The 20,028-nt window shown below is 39.9% G+C and overlaps 2 protein-coding genes across 2 annotated transcripts in view; one reads left to right on the top strand and one right to left on the bottom strand.

The window, feature by feature from the left end:
• The window catches only part of LOC754570 (dynein heavy chain domain-containing protein 1), a 117,553-nt gene extending 106,922 nt beyond the window's left edge, over positions 1–10,631 (top strand). The window contains exons 79-86 of the mRNA XM_030973886.1: positions 27–241; positions 2,202–2,403; positions 2,902–3,038; positions 4,216–4,313; positions 5,155–5,350; positions 6,555–6,760; positions 7,313–7,865; positions 8,366–10,631. Of these exons, the coding sequence (XP_030829746.1) occupies positions 27–241; positions 2,202–2,403; positions 2,902–3,038; positions 4,216–4,313; positions 5,155–5,350; positions 6,555–6,760; positions 7,313–7,865; positions 8,366–8,731 (1,973 nt within the window). The 3' untranslated portion in view covers positions 8,732–10,631. The remainder of the gene's footprint in view (positions 1–26; positions 242–2,201; positions 2,404–2,901; positions 3,039–4,215; positions 4,314–5,154; positions 5,351–6,554; positions 6,761–7,312; positions 7,866–8,365) is intronic.
• Positions 10,632–13,825: 3,194 nt separating this feature from the next.
• Positions 13,826–20,020, bottom strand: LOC115919754 (indole-3-acetic acid-amido synthetase GH3.17-like). The gene is made up of 3 exons (XM_030973878.1): positions 19,195–20,020; positions 17,160–17,222; positions 13,826–13,836 (listed from the first exon to the last, which is right to left on the bottom strand). Exons 1-3 carry the CDS (start codon positions 20,018–20,020, stop codon positions 13,826–13,828), a joined length of 900 nt encoding a protein of 299 aa, XP_030829738.1.
• Positions 20,021–20,028: the final 8 nt, after the last annotated feature.

Here is a 20,028-nt window from a genome sequence, read left to right as displayed (position 1 = left end):
GTCTCATTCTGAAATACCACCATCAGGTCACACAGTAATAGATCCCCTTGCTGAGATCACTCTCTACTGCAAGCAGAAGAACGTCCGCACTGTTATCAACACCGTCTCGCTGGGCAATGAGAAGCAGATGAGTCAGGCTGTGGATGCCTTGCAGGAATGTGTCATGCATGGTCATTGGCTGATTCTCAACAACTGCCAGGCTGTCGACCAGTGGAGTGAAGAGTTCCTTCAAATCATCCAGGTAATCATATGTGCTCTTGATGTATTAAAGTACTTGCATCTTGATGTATTCATTAAACATTTTGGTGTTTACACTTTTCTTAAAGGTAAAGACCAGTATTGGAAACGCCCCAATTTCAAAAAATGAAATGGAAGCTCTCATTACCAATCATGTGAAAGAATATGTTTTGACTAATACATGATGATAAAAAAATTTGCCGGGAAACCGCCTACTAATTCATATATTTGGTAAATTTGTTTCTCTCATGGTCTGTGAGAGATATAGGGCAGTCCCATATACATCTTTCTGTGTATAGTGCTTGTAACTTTACGAAGAATGGGCCAAATTTCTTATCATTTTGATGATTCCAGAACCTTGCAGATGCTAAATGCTAGATGATCAACCTTTTCTGATCGATTCCACAACGTTTCGTTCACAATGCAATCGCATGACCATAACTGGTCTTTACCTTTAAGTTTTAATGATGGCTTTGAAAAAGATTTGTCATTGTTTGACAAAGCTGAAACTTTGTATGTCATCTTCCTCTCACGGTTGTTTTCTTTACTTATTGCTTTCTTGCATACTTCAGTGTTCAGCACGTGGTCTGTGAGGACTGTTTCTATTGACTCTTTACTGTCTGCCGCTGACTTATGAAACAATCTTTGGACTGCCACAGTCGACTTGTGTCATACATACATTGTAAATGAGCTTTTTATTATCCCCTTGCCGATGAAGTCGGAGGGGATATAGTAACGCTCCTGTCCATCCTTCCTTCCGTGCGTGCGTGCGTTCGTCCGTTGGTAACAAATTTGGTTTCCGATCGATAACTTAATTAATTTTTTGTTGTTGAATGTAATGCTTCCTGGAAGAAATTTCAATTATTTAAACATATTTGTGGCTTACACCCAGTAAATAAGATCGATTGATCAATCTGTTTTGAAAAACCACTGATGGCCTGGTGGTAGAGTCGCTGCCCGGCAAGCAGTAGATGGCAGGTTCAAGTCCCGCTGGTTCCAAGATTTTTTCTGACTTGTTTTTCAATACAGATCGATCAATCAATCTTATTTACTGGGTGTAAGCCACAAATATGTTTAAATAACTTCAGTAATGTTTGACGGATTTTAATGAAATTTGATATGAAGGTACATGATATCAAAATACAGGCTAAGTTCGATTTCGGAGTATGTAGGTCATACATGTAGCTCATTAAATATGCGAAAAAATACACATCTGGTTTCCAATCGATAACTTTAGTAATGTTTGACAGATTTTGATGAAATTTGATATGAAGGTACATGATATCAAAATACAGGCTAAGTTCGATTTCGGAGAGTGTAGGTCAAAGGTCATAGCTCATTGAATATGCAAATCTGGTTTCCATTCGATTACTTGAGTAATGTTTGACAAATTTTAATGAAATTTAATATGAAGGTACATGGTATCAAAATACAGGCTAAGTTCGATTTCGGAGAGTGTAGGTCAAAGGTCATAGCTCATTAAATATGCAAATCTGGTTTCCATTCGATAACTTGAGTAATGTTTGACAAATTTTAATGAAATTTAATATGAAGGTACATGGTATCAAAATACATGTACAGCCTAAGTTCGATTTCTGAGTATGTAGGTCAAACGTGAAAGGTCATAGCTCATTAAATATGCAAAAACACCTAATTATATATGTGAAAATGTGGTTAACTTCCTTGCCTAGTAATATAATAGTATAGGCCATTTGTACCCTGCGAGGGGATGCTACGCTTCGCGTTGACTTGTCTTTTTTATGTAGCACCTTGTGACACCAGCAACTAACGTTGATAAGACTCTGCCTGCCAAGCTGGTGGAGAAGACCAAGCGAGACCACTCCACAATAACAGACATGATGTGGCAGTCGAGGATTGTTTGGCCCATAACAAATAAAGAGTTACTACAATGTTTCAGTACAAACCTAACATACATTGTATATCAACTTTTCTTTTTCATGTAGCACCTTGTGACTCCTGCAACTAATGTTGATAAGACTCTGCCTGCCAAGCCTGTGGAGAAGACAAAGCGAGACGACTCCACAATAACAGACACTACGTCCCAGGCATCTCGTTGCCCGTCCAGTATGTACGAGGGTATGGAAGTCCATTCTAACTTCAAGCTTATCTTCATCACTACGGCTGACAGCAGGACTCCTCTTCCTGGTATGAAGATTATTTCATTCATAGTCAATATTAAAGCGGAACTGCACTACTTGTAGCTACTTGTGCCCTCTATACAGCCAATAATGCCTAAGCGGTACCTGTTGATCCCCATGGTCCCCTTTTTATTATGTTAATCGAGAGCTGATTTGATGACACCTGCCAGTGACCATGCAGGGAGGTCTAACCCCTCCTGTCCAAACTAGTGCAGATAGGTTTTAAATAGGAATAAGCTTAGGGTACATTGTGTTGTGTCATTGTACAACCATTATGTCTGCTTAAGAAAATATACTCTACATGTCATAAACTTTCTTTTAAAAAAATACTTCAAATTTGTAGCCCTTAACCTGTTGAATACTGAATTCTTGCATTCCCATAGGCTTTACACAGGGACCAACCGGTTCCCGTAGACAATGGGTTAATCTCTTATTATGAATGTTTAATCTTTGAAGAAAAAATCTATTTAGGAATTATATATGTTTTTGTATGATGATCTTTCAGGGTTAGTGATTCAGAATGGTATGCAGGTGGCTTGTCAGACCAATACTAACTTCAAAGCAACACTGAGGACCTTCTTCAACCAAGCCATGGCTGCCGTAGATCAACATAAACACATGGTTACCACTACACAGGCCAAGGTAAGGCACCAGGAAACCAAGACACCCTTACAGTTCAAGCTAGCTGGTTTAATGTTTTGTCTTTCACTTTAAACTTTACAGATTCAAACCACATTAGTACTGAATATTCTATAAAAAAAAAAAAATTGCCAACAGCTTGTGGTAGAAAATATATAAAATTATATTTTGCTATTTGGTGTGACAAAAACCAACAGAAGCAATTGCCGTGGTATTCATGTCGTTATTTGTTCAGAGACAGAAGGGCGTTAACTCATATCCTGCTATAAGGCTGCTTGCACGCTACCGTTATAGTGCTTTGTACACACTAGCGCGCTATCGATTGGTTGCTTCATTCCTGCGAGCGAGCTACGTACCGCTTATCTGCTTTGTGCATGCATGCTCACATTCGTAATAGCAGTTATTGTTCATGCCCATTGCACTGTGCCTAGTGTTTTGCACACGATATTGATAGTACCATCGCGTTAATCCGATTATCTCAAAATTAACTTGGCACAGGGGATTTGAGGCTTGGCACAATGGGGATTAGCCCTGTGACATTAGGCTGTATTCATTATGGCAGGATAAGAGTTAATAAATACATGTACATGTGTATGAGATGACACACTATTCTTGCTTTGAAAAAACAAGTTATTGGAATTATGAAAAGGGTTGAGAAACTAATCCTGTGGCATCCGAAAGATTTTTTAAATCAGTGTTCTTTTGATATGTTATGATACGTGATGTTCTTGATTATGCCTTCAATATTTTTAAATGGTTGCTTATTTGACAACCACGTGCATCAAAAGCACAAGGCTCTTTTCAAGCTCTTTGACAATCACACTTTTTTACGTGTGAATTAATAATCATTTATTGTATTACTTCTTTGTCCCTTTTTTGTGTTAATTTTTTATGATCATCTTCCTATAAGTTTTTGTAACTTATTTGATGATCCAACCACTTTGTTACTTCCTTTTGGGTATTTTCCATTTTATTGGCTTATCTATGTTTGCAAGAAATATTTTATTGTAGTCTTTGACTTTGTATGTTTTTACGAAAGTGGTGAATAAATTCAATTCAATTCAATGTTATATACATGTATGCTATAGTATAACAAAATGTAGTATGAAAGCATCAGTATATTAAACATTGAATATTAAACGATGCTGATATTAATTTGTAATATTTTATTTTTCAACAGAGTTTGACCGAGTTGGTGTTCTGCATGGCCTTGCTACACACTGTGCTCTCACATAGAAGGCTGTTCTATCAACTTGGCTTCAACAAAGACTACTCATGGTAAGTGAATTTGTGTGAAATTGGGTTTTTTTACAGACGTGAATCAATCAGATATGATTATTTACGTCTGGGGACCGACCTTGGACGTCACCATCCAAAAGACGTGACTCAGTTTCGAACCAGGGTCCAGTGGGCCAGTTTATAGGTGAAAACGAAGAGCTGACCAAGTGAATGTACCGGCCGCTAGACCAACTCACATCTCCTTCTTCATATCATAATATTCAATTTCTTTATTAGTAAACTATCTGTAAATTCATCAACTACATCAAATTTCTTCAAGCACTTTCCCAATGCCTGGTTTACCATTTCAATTTTCATACACGGCTTACATGTAAATAAGTGTTCACAAATATAAAGAGTCATGAAATGTCAAAAGAAGTTCCCCCTACCATCATACAGGTGTAACGTGTAACACGTTCTTTTCATATTTTAAGGAATGTACGGCCGATTCAATAATTCATTGAAATAGGATTCTCGAAGTGCTATGCATTTCCAGATTCATTGATATTTAATGTCATGAGATAAATGTATGTTAGTTTGATCATATGCATAAACTCAGAGGCAGCGCCTTGCTATCTCCAAAGTAACCCATCGACTCCGCCAAGGACGCCAAAGAAGTTTGTAATTTCCAAACCAATGCAACTCCCTCAAAAGCGATGCATATGAGTTATGAGACCCATCGTAAACACACATACTTCAAAATAGCAAAGAAATTGAAGAGATAATGCAATCTATAAGCACATGATTATCCCCACAAATTGTAAATACACTTCAAAACAGAAAACAAAATACATAAAGGGAATGTATATGAAACACTCTCTCTAACCTTTTCAATCTTCAGGGGAGTATCAGACCTGAAGGCTATGATGTCATGTCTTAATTGGTGCAACAAAGGGGAATCCCCCTGGCAGAGCATCCAGACTCTGAGGACCTTCATCAGTCACCTGGTGTATGGTGGTCATGCTGACATCTTGGATGACGCTGAGATTGTGGATTCTTTGATTGACAGCTTGCTCCAGCCATGGGCAAGTCTCAAGGTAGGTCATCACATGACTGCTTTTCAGAGTTCCCAGCTATCCTAGTGAAAACCAGGAAAATATGTTACAATTTTTTCCTGTCGGTCAAAAGTTAGGGATTCTTTTTCTTCAGTTAAAGGGGGTGTAGCATGACGAGATTACATCTCTTTTATGTGGCCTGACTCAGGGCCAATCGGGTATAATATGACTACGGACAACGCGACCTGGCAATCACGAGCGTGCAAAAAACGCAAAACCGTAGCGTGAGGAGAACTTCAGTCTGTTTCGCGAACGCTAGCGCGTTGACCATGTAGAGATTAAGTTGCTGACTACTGTTAATCAAGTCCATTCATTTACGGGCAGTTGTCAAAAAGAAGACGTAGATGGGGTTAACCAGTATTTTCCAAGCTGCACTCCCTTTAAAATCACTCAGGAAAAAATTTCATTGCCCCCAAAAGGAAGTATTCAGTCTCTTATATTTTCTCTCAGATCCGAATAGCATATTCACTGGATAATTAGCTATTGTGGCTTGTTTGTGTGTGAAATGACTCCTTTTATAATGCTGGAATTTCGAAACTCCATCAGAGAAAAATCAGGGAAGCAACAGGGAATTTGGTTTTCATGAACTGCTAGAGACTCTTTTAGCTTTTTAGGGACATTTTAACCCATGCAGTGCTATAGTTGCATTTAACCACCCAAATGGTAAATAATCATGGGTATCTCACAGTTGTAGACTAAGAAAACTGTCTCTAAATATCCTCTTGAAGTTCAAACTGATTTCAACTGGTCCAAATCTAAGCTGAAGTAGAACATCTTGTCTTAGGACACTCATCTACATCTGCTACTAGCTACTGTACAGTAATTAAAGGGTACCTTGTTGGAAGAAATGCCCTGAAGCTGATGAAGTGATTTTAATCGGCACCCTTCATTTTCAGAAATAGGTACTTCAGATTCTTTTATCTAGTTTATCTGCACTTATTTGGCCAGAAGGGATTAGACCTCCCTGCATGAGGTCACTGACAGGTGGTTATCTCATCAAATCAGCTCTCAATTAATGTAAGAAAAAGGGGATCATGGGGGACCAACAGGTACTGCTTAGGCATTATTTGCTATATACATGTACAGGGCGCAAGTAGATACAAGTAGTGCAGTGGGGCTTTAATGACAAAATAATCAATCCATTGTAGATTTCTAATGAGTTATTTTTCTGTTCTTCTTTGATCAGAAAATGCCCTCTTCCATGGGAGCCGAATCTCTTCTAGCTTCTCTAGTGACCGAGATGAGTCGAGGGAGGCGCTCTGGTAGCTCCGGTGCTAACATGGTCGCTAGGAGATTCCAGCATCTTTTCAATACGATGCAGGATGATGTGGAGCCGGCTCATCTTGGGTTAGCACCCAATGCACAGAAGCTCCAAGAGAAAAGATCAAGCAGGTCAGTTTAAATCAGGAGAGATGAGAACAACTTGGCTCACATTTTGAAAGACACATGCATGTGCTTTAGAATGAAATAAATGTACTTATGACTGCTAGTTGATACTTCAAACTGATTAAATCTTGTTAGCAAGGCTCTTTAGGAGTATTAAATTGCAAATCAAAAGACGATTTATCTTTTAGTTTAGATATTCTATTTAGAATGCACAATATTTTACATTTACAATGGATGTCATTCCACCATTAATCACTATCGGTTTGTCCCTTAAGTTTCATCTCAGATCAGTAGAGGTGAATTACTGTAAGTCATTAAAAAACAAAACAACCACCCCCCCCCCCCCATACATATAACATTTGTAGGCTACAAGTAATGCTTCGAAAAAAATTGCTTTGACAGCAAGTAGTGAGAGATTGATTGAATCCCAGTAAAATTGAAAATATTTAAAATTGAGAATAAGAGAAATGATTCGTCAAATCTATGTCCAATGTAGATGTATCCATATTTTCTAGTGAAAGCACATCTAAATGCGACATTCTCTCTGATATTTTGCAGATATCTCTCTGATGCTCTCCAAGCTCTTGAACGTTGTAGACCTGTCCATCAAACCTGGTGTTGCCAGGCCCTTCCTAAGCTCCTCCTCTCCCTGGAGGAAGAACTCTCATGTATCCCACCGCTGCCACCTGCATCTCCAGAATCCCTCAACCATCTCCAGAACTTCATCTCCGCCGAGATCTCCATCCTGTCCAGTCTCCTTGACCGCGTCCAGACCGATCTTGACCTCCTCCTGAAGGCGGTCGTAGGAGAGGCAGCCCTCGCGCCTGACGTCCATGACATCCTCACCGCTCTCAGCCGCAACGTCATCCCCAGCAGGTGGGACCTCCTTCGGGGTGGTGTCCCACCGAGTAGGACCTTGTTGCCGGACTGGATGAAGGCGTTGAGGAAGACGGTGGAGGCCATGCGTGGCTATGTGGATATGGGTGAAGCGGTGGCACCGTACTACAGACTGGAATCCTTTTCTCATCCTAAGGCGTTCATGGATGCTGTTATGCTGGAACATGGGAGAAAGGAATATCTGGAACTACACCAGCTTCAGATGAACATTGAGGTAAAGAAACATTTGTTTTCCTCTCTCTATTTCTCATTATCATTATATTAACTTATCTAATGTCAATTAACTTTGTCATATTTGTGATGTACCTCATATTGTGATCAGATTCTAGTACAGTGTACCTCCCACGTTCAATTTTTTTCTTCACACAACTTTTCAAGGTGTTAGAATGGAGAAACAAAGTCTGATGACATATTTTGAATAAAAACTCCTTATTTGTTAGGCTCTATAAATCATTTGGTATATTTCTCTTGATTTTTGTGTTTTATGCTTTAGATTTGTAAAAAATCAGACATATATGTTTCATGTATTAAAGAGTGTCTTATATCTTCTTTTCAACAATGTCATACAAGAATATGCTTTATAACTACAAGTAAAAAGAATAATTGCTAAGGCTTTGGGGGTCAATAACCCTATTAATGAATGCTAGCTTTGATTGTTTGTTCTTTGCAGTACAGTGTTTATTGATATTATTAAAAAATTCTTTCAAACTTCAGGTTACAGGCATGGAGAAATGCCCATTGAAGGCCCCTGCCCAAGGGGTCTACCTGTTGGGTCTTGCCCTCCACAACGCAAACTGGGACCCCAAACGGTCTCTCATCCAACTTCCCAACTCCACCTCTCCATCCCACCACTCTTCTCCTCTCCCTGTTGTGTGGCTCAAGCCCACAGCCATCGAGCACCACACACCGACAGGAAGTGAGAAGGGATCACCACTCTCTGTCTACCCTTGTCCAGTCCACATTGGAGATGTGCGCACAGAGGAGCTTTACAGGAGCGAGGCAGTATTGAAGGTTGATCTGGCCTGCACGTTAGATTCCAACATGTGGAAACTGAAGAGAGTCTATGCTACGTCTTCATGAACATATCTCCATTGAAGCAAGGAAAACCATACCTTTCTTATGATAATCTATTAATTTTACAATATATATGTAGAATGAGTAATTAAATAATCTTGTGTGCAAGTAATACATCAAAATGTTGTATAACAGAAAGTAAGATATCAAAAACAAAAGATTTAACATTGTTTTGAATGAAACATCGTACAGTAGAAGGCTGTATAATGGAAAATTATATAGCATAAATGAAGGTTCTGACATTTAAAAAAATGAGAACTTGGTTATATAAATATCAAGGTTGAACATTGTATTTTAATTACCTAACATGAGACTTCTCCAAAATGAGTTCCATATAATTATACTATAATACAATAATAACAATATTTAGCAATATTAATGATAAATGTTTCTAAGCGCTGCAATTACTCAGTGTACATCTACAAGACTGTACTATGATTAAGGGAGAGCTTTGTTTGCACTGCACACACTATGTATGTGTACTTGGTAAATGAATAGCATCTAATGACATGTAAACATTACTTCAGTTGTTCTTGAGATACTGTAGTAGTATTGGTTTATGATGTCATAATTATTTAAATACAAAGTAATGGTAAGGGAAAGTGAAGTATGTGATGCATTCAATCTTGTGACAAGAATATTTAATCCATCATAATCATTCCTCTACACATTAAAAACAAAAACCAAGACTCCATTCTGTCTACACATTCCGTCCAAGTTTATGCGTATTCAATAGCACTAGTACTATATATACATGTATATCCTATTTAATACATTTATAAAATCGAATAGAATCTGATGCAAAATGCAACACCTTGACAATACAGTGACATCAAAAATAAATTATATCAGAAGCAAAATATGCAGATGTACTTGTTGAAATTGTACTAATTTTTCATTTAGATAATACATTCTATTGATTTCCATGTACAGCACACGTTTGTTGAATTTGATGATTTGATAATGAACCATGAACTATTCCATCCATTTTTGTACATATCTGTATAGAACATTGTATATCAAAACTTACATGTGTAAAAGCTTGACAAAGTGCCATTCATACACCTTATCTTAGGAAAATGTAAATCTGAAGTGTTGTATGGTATTGTGATATATAAAGATTATTTTAATTCATTCAATAAAGCTTTATACAACAAAAGTATTCAATTATTATGAAGCAAGTGATGAAAAGTAACAGATTCATATATAATCAAATAGATATGTATATACAAGAAATAACTAGTTTTTATTAATATACTAACTGTGAAATGACATGCCATTTGCACCGTTCACTGTATGTTATATCAGTGACACATGAAAATATGAGTATGAACATGCAGTCTATCCCACCAATTGAAAGATAATTTTATCTGTCTATTTGCTTTGCTATCTTTGTAAATTAATTCTTTCAAGTGCAGTTAATTGGTTACTGTAATTACAATACTTTGTTAAGAATCATTTTGAAGATAGTATACCAGTGAAAATGGAAGTTGGCTATTGTTAACACTGTGTACATTTGTAAATACCATATGGAATTGCATAGTGAAATGAAAGTGTGATTATACATGGTTTACAATATGTCAGTGTAGCTATTGCAGGTATTTATTTTAGAGTATATAAGTATGGATGTTATGAGAAAAAGGGGGGAAAGATCCCTCACACACAAAGCACTAGCTATAAGTCTTTCTATAAAAGTGGTCAATGATTGTACATACTAAGCTTGACGAAAACATTCCATCCATTTCATCTATGCACTTCTTTCCTGTTTTTAGCTTTTTTTCCTGTAAGATAATTCAGAAATATATAATGTGTGCCTATACATGTATATAATAGCACTTGGTGTTTATATACTGTGAAAGTGTGTCGATTGTTGTGTGATAATAAACCTAAACATGGTAAGATCCGAGTAACGTGTATCATTTGTTCCTCCCTTTGTTGTGTCATTTATTAACCCATATGGCCTAAAACCCCTGGGCTTCATGGGGCTCAGTCCCCTGGACCCCACAACAATAATTATTGACCTGTCGGTGTCACAAATAAGGTATCTAAATATGCTTATCTGACCGTAATAATGCCTAAAACCCCTGAGCTTTCAGGGCAAAGCCCCTGGACCCCACGCCAATTTATGGTCCACTCTCTTCGCTTGCTACACTCTACCTGATCGTTAGTGACATAAACCCACATTGTTGTCAGGACTGCATGTATAAGACATGATCATACATAAAATTTAGGGTGTCTACAGTGCGAATTCTCCGCGGTACTTTGTACTGGTTTGCAGTAGTGTTGGTCGTCTTCACCACGTATTGTTTAAAATCTTCAAACGTGCCGGGTTTCACGATGTGAACACGAGGTTGTGAAATGGCACCTTCTCTCCGTAGTCTCTCGTAGTCGCTGTTACGATCACGGAGCTCTCTGTCAATCTATACAAATATTTTAAAAAGAAGATGGGAGACAGTACAACGAAATTACACATTGATTAACAATCCTATATTTTTGTTTCTCGCCACAATGTTTATACTTCTATCATTTTGTTAAAAGTTTAAGGATACAGTTGAGTTCTGGTTACGCATGTGAAATAATGTGGAAACAACAAAGAAAGGTTGATTATTTAGTAAAGTAAATAGGAATTGGTGTATGTTATCAGGTTTTAATGAATTATCATTGGTTTACTCAATCTTGTCACGTGTACTGAACAGAAAAATGTTATGTAGACCTTACAAACACATTTGGCATGAAGTTGTCAAAAATGTCCAAGTGTCATTTGTAAACGATTTATCTGCATATATGCCACTCTTCATCCAGGTGTAGAAAATGGGTACCTGGAAAAGGCCTGTAATAGTAAGAAGATCCCTTGAATGCTGTGAGCATCGGGATTGAAAACGTAAATAAAGCCCGTGTAATAATTGTTGGAGCACCTTAAATGCCTATATATGAGCGCTAAAGAAGAATCCTGTGTTGATACATTAATGGTTATAGTAATATAATGTTGTTATACTGTTCTGATAAAGGCATATGGCATTACATATAACTTTGACTAGATTTGTGAGCCGAAAAGTGCACAAGTAACTTACTGAATTCGTGATCTCATTAACCTTCGCGGTCTCGGTCTCCTTTTTTTTGCTCGTGCTTCCTGTCTGGTCTAGTTCTAAGAACATCACATAGTACGGCATGTCTTCATTCTCTTCGAAAACTGGACAAAGATGGATTGAATATCAGTCGAAGATTTAGATGGAAAACAGAGCTTGAGAAGGACTTTAGTACCAAGTACCACTATTTTGGAATTCGTAATTCCAAAGATTTCTATACCCCCACGATGCTCCAATCAAATCTAAAAATCACCTTTCCACATAAGAGGACACTCGCAACGACTCAGCCAGCCGCTGAATAAGCGGGGGGGGGGGGGGGGGGGGGGGGACACTTAATTATTCAAAAATTTGACATTTTGTTCCATTGGGGGGGGGGGGGGGGTAAGCTCATCTTTTTTAGGTCAGCTATTGGCATAATTTTTTTTTGATAAAAAAATTAAAAAAATAAATACAAAAACTCAAAAAGGGGGGGGGGGGGGGGTCCCAAAGAACATACAAGGGGGGGGGGGGGTTACCCCCCCCCCCCCTGCGTACGCGCCTGCTCGCTACAAATACCCTTTTATCATATATACATATAAGTTTGATACTGATTGATGGAATTACGTTATGAGGATCTTAAACAGTGGGATACCTGAGGATGCTTCCGGAATAAGTGTGCTCTCAGCCACTGCATACTCGACTAGCCTAACATCATTCCACTGCCCCACGGCAGCCTGGAGTCCAGCTTTAAGAACGACCTGATTCATCTTCTCGTACCGCAAGTTCAGCATCAACCCCATTCTGCCGAAGAAGAAAAGTAGTAATAATGATGATATTAATGATAATAATACTAATAATAATGATCATAATAATGCAAACATTCCGTTTCTGCAGAGCGCACATTCTTTTGTGATATAATGTTTCTGTGTGTTTTCAAAGGACTTTTGGATAAATGATATCCGTGCCAGTCTTTGGTAAGATGGTTATGCTATATTTCTCTACTGTACCAGCTTTTTGAATATCCAAAGCAAATTGATAAACATGCTATGGCTGGCTTTCCCTACGATAATTATACAGATGGTCTTATTTATCCTTAGCTCTATTAGCCAGAGGCAGCTGTAAACTGAAAACGTCGTTATCTCTTATGCTAGCTCATTGTCGATCATAACAGACTCGAAATGCGCGGAACTTACACTTTCTAACACCACAGACTAACACCATTGGTGCGTTCGTACATATCTCTTTTTTACCCAAACGCAGCAAACTTTGCGAATATATTAACCATGGTAATAATAATAATAATGATAATAACAATATTTATAAAGCGCAACATATCCATCTCTAGAGATGCTCAAGGCGCATACAAATAATTTAAATTCATACTCAACATATTCAACATAAATTTAACATTATGCATTGAGCATCAGGTGAGTTTTAAGCCCAGTTTTGAAAGAAGAGAGAGTGTTGGCCGTCTGAATAGAGAGAGGTAACTTATTCCACAAAGAAGGAGCTGCTGATGCAAATGCTCTATCCCCCCAATTTCTTTTGGTAGGATGGTAGCCAGTGAGTTGTCCCAATTTAGATTTGTTATGACAAATAGCATCATTTTACTATCATTAAAGATGGCATCGTTTTCAGAATATACAACCCCTAGTTCCTCTCGCGGCCAATGGACATAAAATCCTACTCACCTATACATAAATTCGAATGTAGGACAGTTGTAGTGATAGCCAGTTATCCGAATGACATCTCCTACTCTGTATCGATAGAGTCCACTGTCCTGGGTAAAGACGATCTCGTACTCCTGCCCGATCTCGAGTTCGTCAATCAAGAGCGTTTTAGGTTGATTCTCATGCCTGTTGAATTGATGCCAAATAGTGCGCAATAATCGATTTCAATGTAGACATGAAATAAACTTATTGAACATTGTCTCTCCCTCTCTAATTCTCTAGTATTTTAGGTCTACATGTTTTCAATTCAGACCCAGTTAAGGAGAGAAAAAAAAGTTCCCTGATGATTACACACACTGGTCGAATCACAGAGATCCTAGCAATGGTAGAAATTCAACAAATTTAAATTACCTTTTCCATGGTGGGATTCCTTATAGTTATAGATACATATGAAAGAAGCACATAACATTCCCATATTAATTCACCATCTTAGAGTTGTGTGCGCGCACGTGTGTGTATGGACGTGGGTGTGCGCGTGTGATTAGGCTACGTGTATATGAGTTTAAAACTGTATAAAATATATACATATAAATACACACGCACATACGAACGCACAGATGATAGTCATGTATGTATAATAATCAAATGCACTCACGAGTCTTCATGTCTGATGAATTCGAAGAAGGAGTCCGTGATCCAGAAAGCCAGGCCATGATTGTCATCATATAACCATGGGTTTAACCAGGCGCGGATCCAGGATTTCTTAGGGGGGGGGGCCCAAATTTGAAATTATGCGAGCCAAATATTGGTACGTAATGACCAACAGTGGCGTAATGCGGGAGGGGGGGTCGGTGCAAGGGGGCGAGTTTCCCCCTCCCAGGCTTTGAAGTTTCATTATATTATTAGAGAAAGAAGACGATTCGTTGTACCGTTCTCGAAAATAATTCTCGTCTGAATTTAGTTTTTCCCCTCCCGCGCGAAGCGCGGAAAATTTTACGATTTATTAAATTATTATAGATAGAAGACGATCGTTGTAGAGTTCTCGACTCTTAATCCTTGTCTAAATTCAGTCCCCCCCCTCCCCCTCCTGCGCGAAGCGCGGAAGCTTTGACGTTTAATTAAACTTTTAAAGAAAGAAGACGATTCGTTGTACCGTTCTCGACCCTTTATCCTCGTCTGATTTCAGTTTCCCCCCTCCCGCGCGAAGGGCGGAAGCTTTTACGTTTCATTAAATCATTAGAGAAAGAAAACAATTCGTTGTACAGTTCTCGACTCTTAATCCTCGTCTAAATTCAGTCCCCCCCCTCCCCCTCCTGCGCGAAGCGCGGAAGCTTCTACGTTGCATTAAATCATTAGAGAAAGAAGACGATTTGTTGTACCGTTCTCGACCCTTTATCCTCGTCTGATTTCAGTTCCCCCCCTCCCGCGCGAAGGGCGGAAGCTTTTACGTTTCATTAAATCATTAGAGAAAGAAAACAATTCGTTGTACAGTTCTCGACTCTTAATCCTCGTCTAAATTCAGTCCCCCCCCCCCCTCCCCCGCCTGCGCGAAGCGCGGAAGCTTCTACGTTGCATTAAATCATTAGAGAAAGAAGACGATTTGTTGTACCGTTCTCGACCCTTTATCCTCGTCTGATTTCAGTTCCCCCCCCCTCCCGCGCGAAGGGCGGAAGCTTTTACGTTTCATTAAATCATTAGAGAAAGAAAACAATTCGTTGTACAGTTCTCGACTCTTAATCCTCGTCTAAATTCAGTCCCCTCCCCCCTCCCCCTCCTGCGCGAAGCGCGGAAGCTTTTACGTTTCATTAAATCATTAGAGAAAGAAAACGATTCGTTGTACAGTTTTCGACTCTTAATCCTTGTCTAAAATCAGTCCCCCCCCCCCTCCCCCTCCTGCGCGAAGCGCGGAAGCTTCTACGTTGCATTAAATCACTAGAGAAAGAAGACGATTTGTTGTACCGTTCTCGACTCTTAATCCTCGTCAGAATTCAGTCCCCCCCCCCCTCCCGCGCGAAGTGCGAAAGCTCTTACGTTTCATTAAATCATTAGAGGAAGAAAACGATTCGTTGTACAGTTCTCGACTCTTAATCCTTGTCTAAAATTAGTCCCCATCCCCTTCCCCCTCCTGCGCGAAGCGTGGAAGCTTCTACGTTTCATTAAATCATTAGAGAAAGAAGACGATTCGTTGTACAGTTCTTGACTCTTAATCCTCGTCTGAATTCAGGTTTTCCCCTCCCGCGCAAAGTGCCGAATCTTTTAATCTTCATTTAATCGTTAGAGAAGAAGACGATTCATTGTACCGTTCTCGAAAATAAAGCTCATCGGAATTTAGTTCCCCCTCCATCCCGCGCGAAGCGCAGAAGCTATTACGTTTCATTAAATAATTAAAGATTCGTATTACCGTTCTCGCCTCTGAATCCTCGTCTGAATTCAGTCCCCCCCCCCCCCCCCACCCCTCCTGCGCGAGGCTTTGACGTTTTATTATTAGAGAAAGAAAACGATGCATTGTACCGTTCTCTATACTCTTAATCCTTGTCTGAATTTCAAAGATGTTCTTTGTCTGCTCCTTTTTCTTCCTACGTCCTCTTCCGATTGGAGGGGGACCCCCCCCCCTGGCTACGCGCCTGCGGTCAGATAAACACATCTTGATACCTTGTCCGACCCCGCAAGCTCAGGGGTTTAAGGCAATAAATTACGATCAGATAAGCATTCAGGGGACCGCCTTAGGGCCCATGGTGGGGTCGAGGCGGCGGAGCCGGCCCCGGAAGCTCAGGGGTTTTAGGCGTTTAATAAAGGTCAGATGAGCACATTTTTATGAATACTTTATTTATTTGTGACACTGGCAAGTCACTATTTGGCGTGGGGTACAGGGGGCGGAGCCCCAAAAAATCAGGGGTTTTAGGCATTAAATTACCGTCAGATTATCATCTAAGGGCCCGCAGTAGGGCCCTAGATGGAATCCAGGGGGCAAAGCCCCCGGAAGCTTAAGGGTTTTAGGCATTTAATCACGGTCAGATGAGCACATTTTGATGCCTCATTATTTTGTTAACACTGGCAGTTAACTATTCTCACTTTCTTGCTCTCATTCTATTTTATTTCTCTTTGATATACTTTGTCAAGAAAAGTGGGGGGGGGGGGGGGAGCTCGAGGCTCTCGATCCCCGCTGTACCTCGGTACCTGACATGTACGAATCTCAAGAATCATATTTTTTGCCTAGTTGTAAATTTAGGAATTTGTCATTTTTCAACAAACACATACAAACGTATAATTTACTAAAAAGTGAGGAAAAATTTCGGAAATTATGTCATTTCAGCATTATTTGTAATCCACCGTTGTGGAACTAGAAATAAACGACGTTTGAATTTGATTTCCCCCAAGCCCCCCCCCCCCCCCTCTATCAGTACGCCAGTATCTCCTCTTTTCCTTTTTTCTTTCCCTTTCCTTCCTTCTCTCTTATTTTTTTTTGATGGGGGGGGGGGGGGGGGGGGGGGGAGGTAAACAGCCTGGGAGGCAAGGCCCTTTCTGCCCCCGATCTCCTTCTTCCCCCTTTTCTTTTCTTCTTCCTCTTCTTTCTTTCCCTTTTTCTCCTTTTTCCCTTTCCCTTCTTTTCCTTTCTTCTTTTTTTTTTTTTTTTTTTTTTTTTTTTTGCGGGGGGGGGGGGGCCAAGGCCCGCTCGGCCCCCCCCCCCTGGATCCGCGCCTGGGTTTAACCCTTGATGCATTCCTTCAGATGTTCCGTATCCAAAGTTGACAAGTGGTATACCTGTAAAACGATGAAGGAATGAGAACGGTGTAATCGTACAACCTTAAGCCTCGGTCACAAATGCCATTACGAACTGCTACGAACGCCGTACGAATGGACAATGGAAAAACAGGGAGATTCGTACAAATTTATCGTTTGTACAAACCTAGTACTTTGTGACCGTAGCATTACATTTTTTTGTATTACAACGCTTTGCCTTCTTATGATGTTTAGAGGTGTCGTATATAGTCTAGATGATAATATAATCACAGGACTATGGAATTCACAAGGTAAGGGGTTCGAGTCCATGACACATCATTTACCCTTTTCTGGCAAGAATTAACATTTGGCACACTCGACCCAGGTGAGACCCATGAGTATCAGGCAGAAATAATTTCTTTAAAAAAACTAGAGCGAAGACATAGCAGCGACGCTGAAATCGGGGTAATATTACTGGAGCGTATAACAAGCAATATGTATAACAAGAAGAAACTATCTTTATGATTATTTCTTCTATGATGAAGCTAGTGTCTTATTGTTCATGTTTCTGTTAGTATTGTAGTCAGATTGATAACGGAAAGTGCAGCAGCGTAAGTGACAATAGGACTTTTTCAAAGGATAACGAAAATTTACGAGGCGTGATTTTGTTTTTCTCTCTTACCCCCCCCCCTTCCCCAATTTTCCTCATGTATACAGAGGGTATATGTTATGCGCAGGAGGTAAACTATGAATTCCTCTGTCTTTGATTTGTGAAACCCGGCCCCCCACTCAGTGTTATTTAGGGTACGCATATGCTCGTTCCCTCTTTTTAAAAGCACCCCCTATCTGAGGACTGCCAACATTTCCGAACCCCCCTTTCGCGGGCTTTTCCTGCCTTGGAGACCCCCCTAAATTATGAAAAAATGCTCAATGTACCCCCCTAAATTCGGAATAATTTCTCAGGAGTCCAAAGAGACGAGAGAAAAAAAAGAAAAAACACCCCTTTTTAAAGAAATTTCCGGGTGAAAAGTTAATACACCCCTTTTTTTTTTTACAATTCTCGGGCCGGACTTTGTCGCACGAAAAGTACCCCTTTACCGGACATTTTGGTAACACGCATGGGGTCATTCCGACCCCGGACGGGGGGGGGGGGGGGGGGGGGGGGGGCTGGTGTGAAACGCATTGAAGCTATTTGTTAGGTTTTATGTTCCTAATATAGGACAATATTAAATATTATATACCTCACTTAAGAAATCCAGCCATCTGATTGGTCAAAATTGCATTCATAAACTTTAACTATTCCTGTAAAATTCCCAGTAACCATGGTTAAAACAGTTCTAATATCCCAGTAACCATGGTTACCGGGAAAATAGTTCAGTCTTCATGGTTACCCCATATGTTTACATGTTAAAAAATGGTTTGAGCGATCGCACCCGATGTTGTGTGCTGTATTCTTCCATAGAGATTACACGCAATGCAGTCTCTATGCAGTCTACGTGCATTGTGCGACCATGCAAAAAAAGTCAATTTTTTTTTTCAATTCGAGATTCAAACCTTTATCTGTTGTGACCCTGAAGGTGATACTCAATAAGTGAGGTGTCATATGAAAGCGCAGGTTCTTCTCTCTATTCCCCACAGGGCCGGCCCACCCCCAAAATTGTAAAAATATCTTGCTTAGACTAGAATCTAGATCTAGTCTACTCTCAAAGATACACTCATAAAAAACAACCGTGCAGATAAACTAGAGAAAGGCCAAGGTGGTGTCATTATATAGTTGACTCTTTTGTTTTCGGCATATAAAAGTATTAATGACTGCTTTAATATTCGAGAAATAGTTGTTTTTATACGCTCTCGGGAAGGTTACAATTGGGCTATTGCCCTCGGCACGCCTCGGGGCAATAGCACAATTGTAACCTTCCCTTGAGCGTATAAAAACAACTACTAATATAATGAACAACATATAGAACTATTAACAAAACATCAAACCTACAAAAAAGTGCTAATAGCCATCTACCTTTTGCGTATTTTGCTTTTAGATTCGGCCAGATTCCGACGTTTTCCACAGCTACCAGCACCTCAAGGTTTGGCCACACCCTTTTCATGATGCCGTCAAACCCTTTTACGAATTGACTTCTGAGCTCGCCCGCCCTCTCCGGGTGACCTCCGCCAAGAGCCTGTTCAAGTAAGGATCTGATGTCAGCATCGTCGAACTTAACCTTCTCATTGATTGTTCCATGCTCGATATCATACACAATGTCCTCCCAACATTGCTCAAGTTGCTTCATTACATTATCAATGGCACCAATGAAAACTGCATATATGACACCCAGGTTTGGATCGAGGAGAGCAAAAAGGAGATGGATGTAATTTGCCTCTTTGAAGGACTGAATACGGAAACCTGCATGCGGTGTTGTGTAGCAGGATGCCATAAAGCCATCTTCGTACAACGATATGCCTGGACGAATACTCCCTCCACTTTTTGCCCGAGATATTACTGGCTGAACGTAGTGGAACATTTTCTTCTGGAGTATCCCTAAACGTGGGCATACTTCATACAGACTGGTAAACACAACATCCAGCCATCTTGTCAATACAAGCCTGTGATCTCTCTGTGGGAAATACTTTGAGGGACCTGTCGTACCCGAGGTCTGTATAAATGCATTCGGCATCACCTGTGTCATCACACCTTGCTCTCCAGCCATTACCCGTTCGACATAAGGTTTGTAATCTTCGTAGGTCGTCAACGGATGACGTTTTCGGAACTCCTCTGCGCTTACGATGTTCTTGAGCTTGAACTTCCTTCCGTAGTCAGTATCCCCATTCTCCTTGAGAACTCTCATGAGAAACT

This window comes from Strongylocentrotus purpuratus, unplaced genomic scaffold, assembly GCF_000002235.5.
Source record: "Strongylocentrotus purpuratus isolate Spur 01 unplaced genomic scaffold, Spur_5.0 spur5_contig_866, whole genome shotgun sequence".
In the NCBI taxonomy this organism is placed as follows: Eukaryota; Metazoa; Echinodermata; class Echinoidea; order Camarodonta; family Strongylocentrotidae; genus Strongylocentrotus; species Strongylocentrotus purpuratus.
The sequence above is the reverse complement of the archived record's forward strand: the minus strand, read 5'-3'. Positions and strand labels throughout refer to the sequence as shown.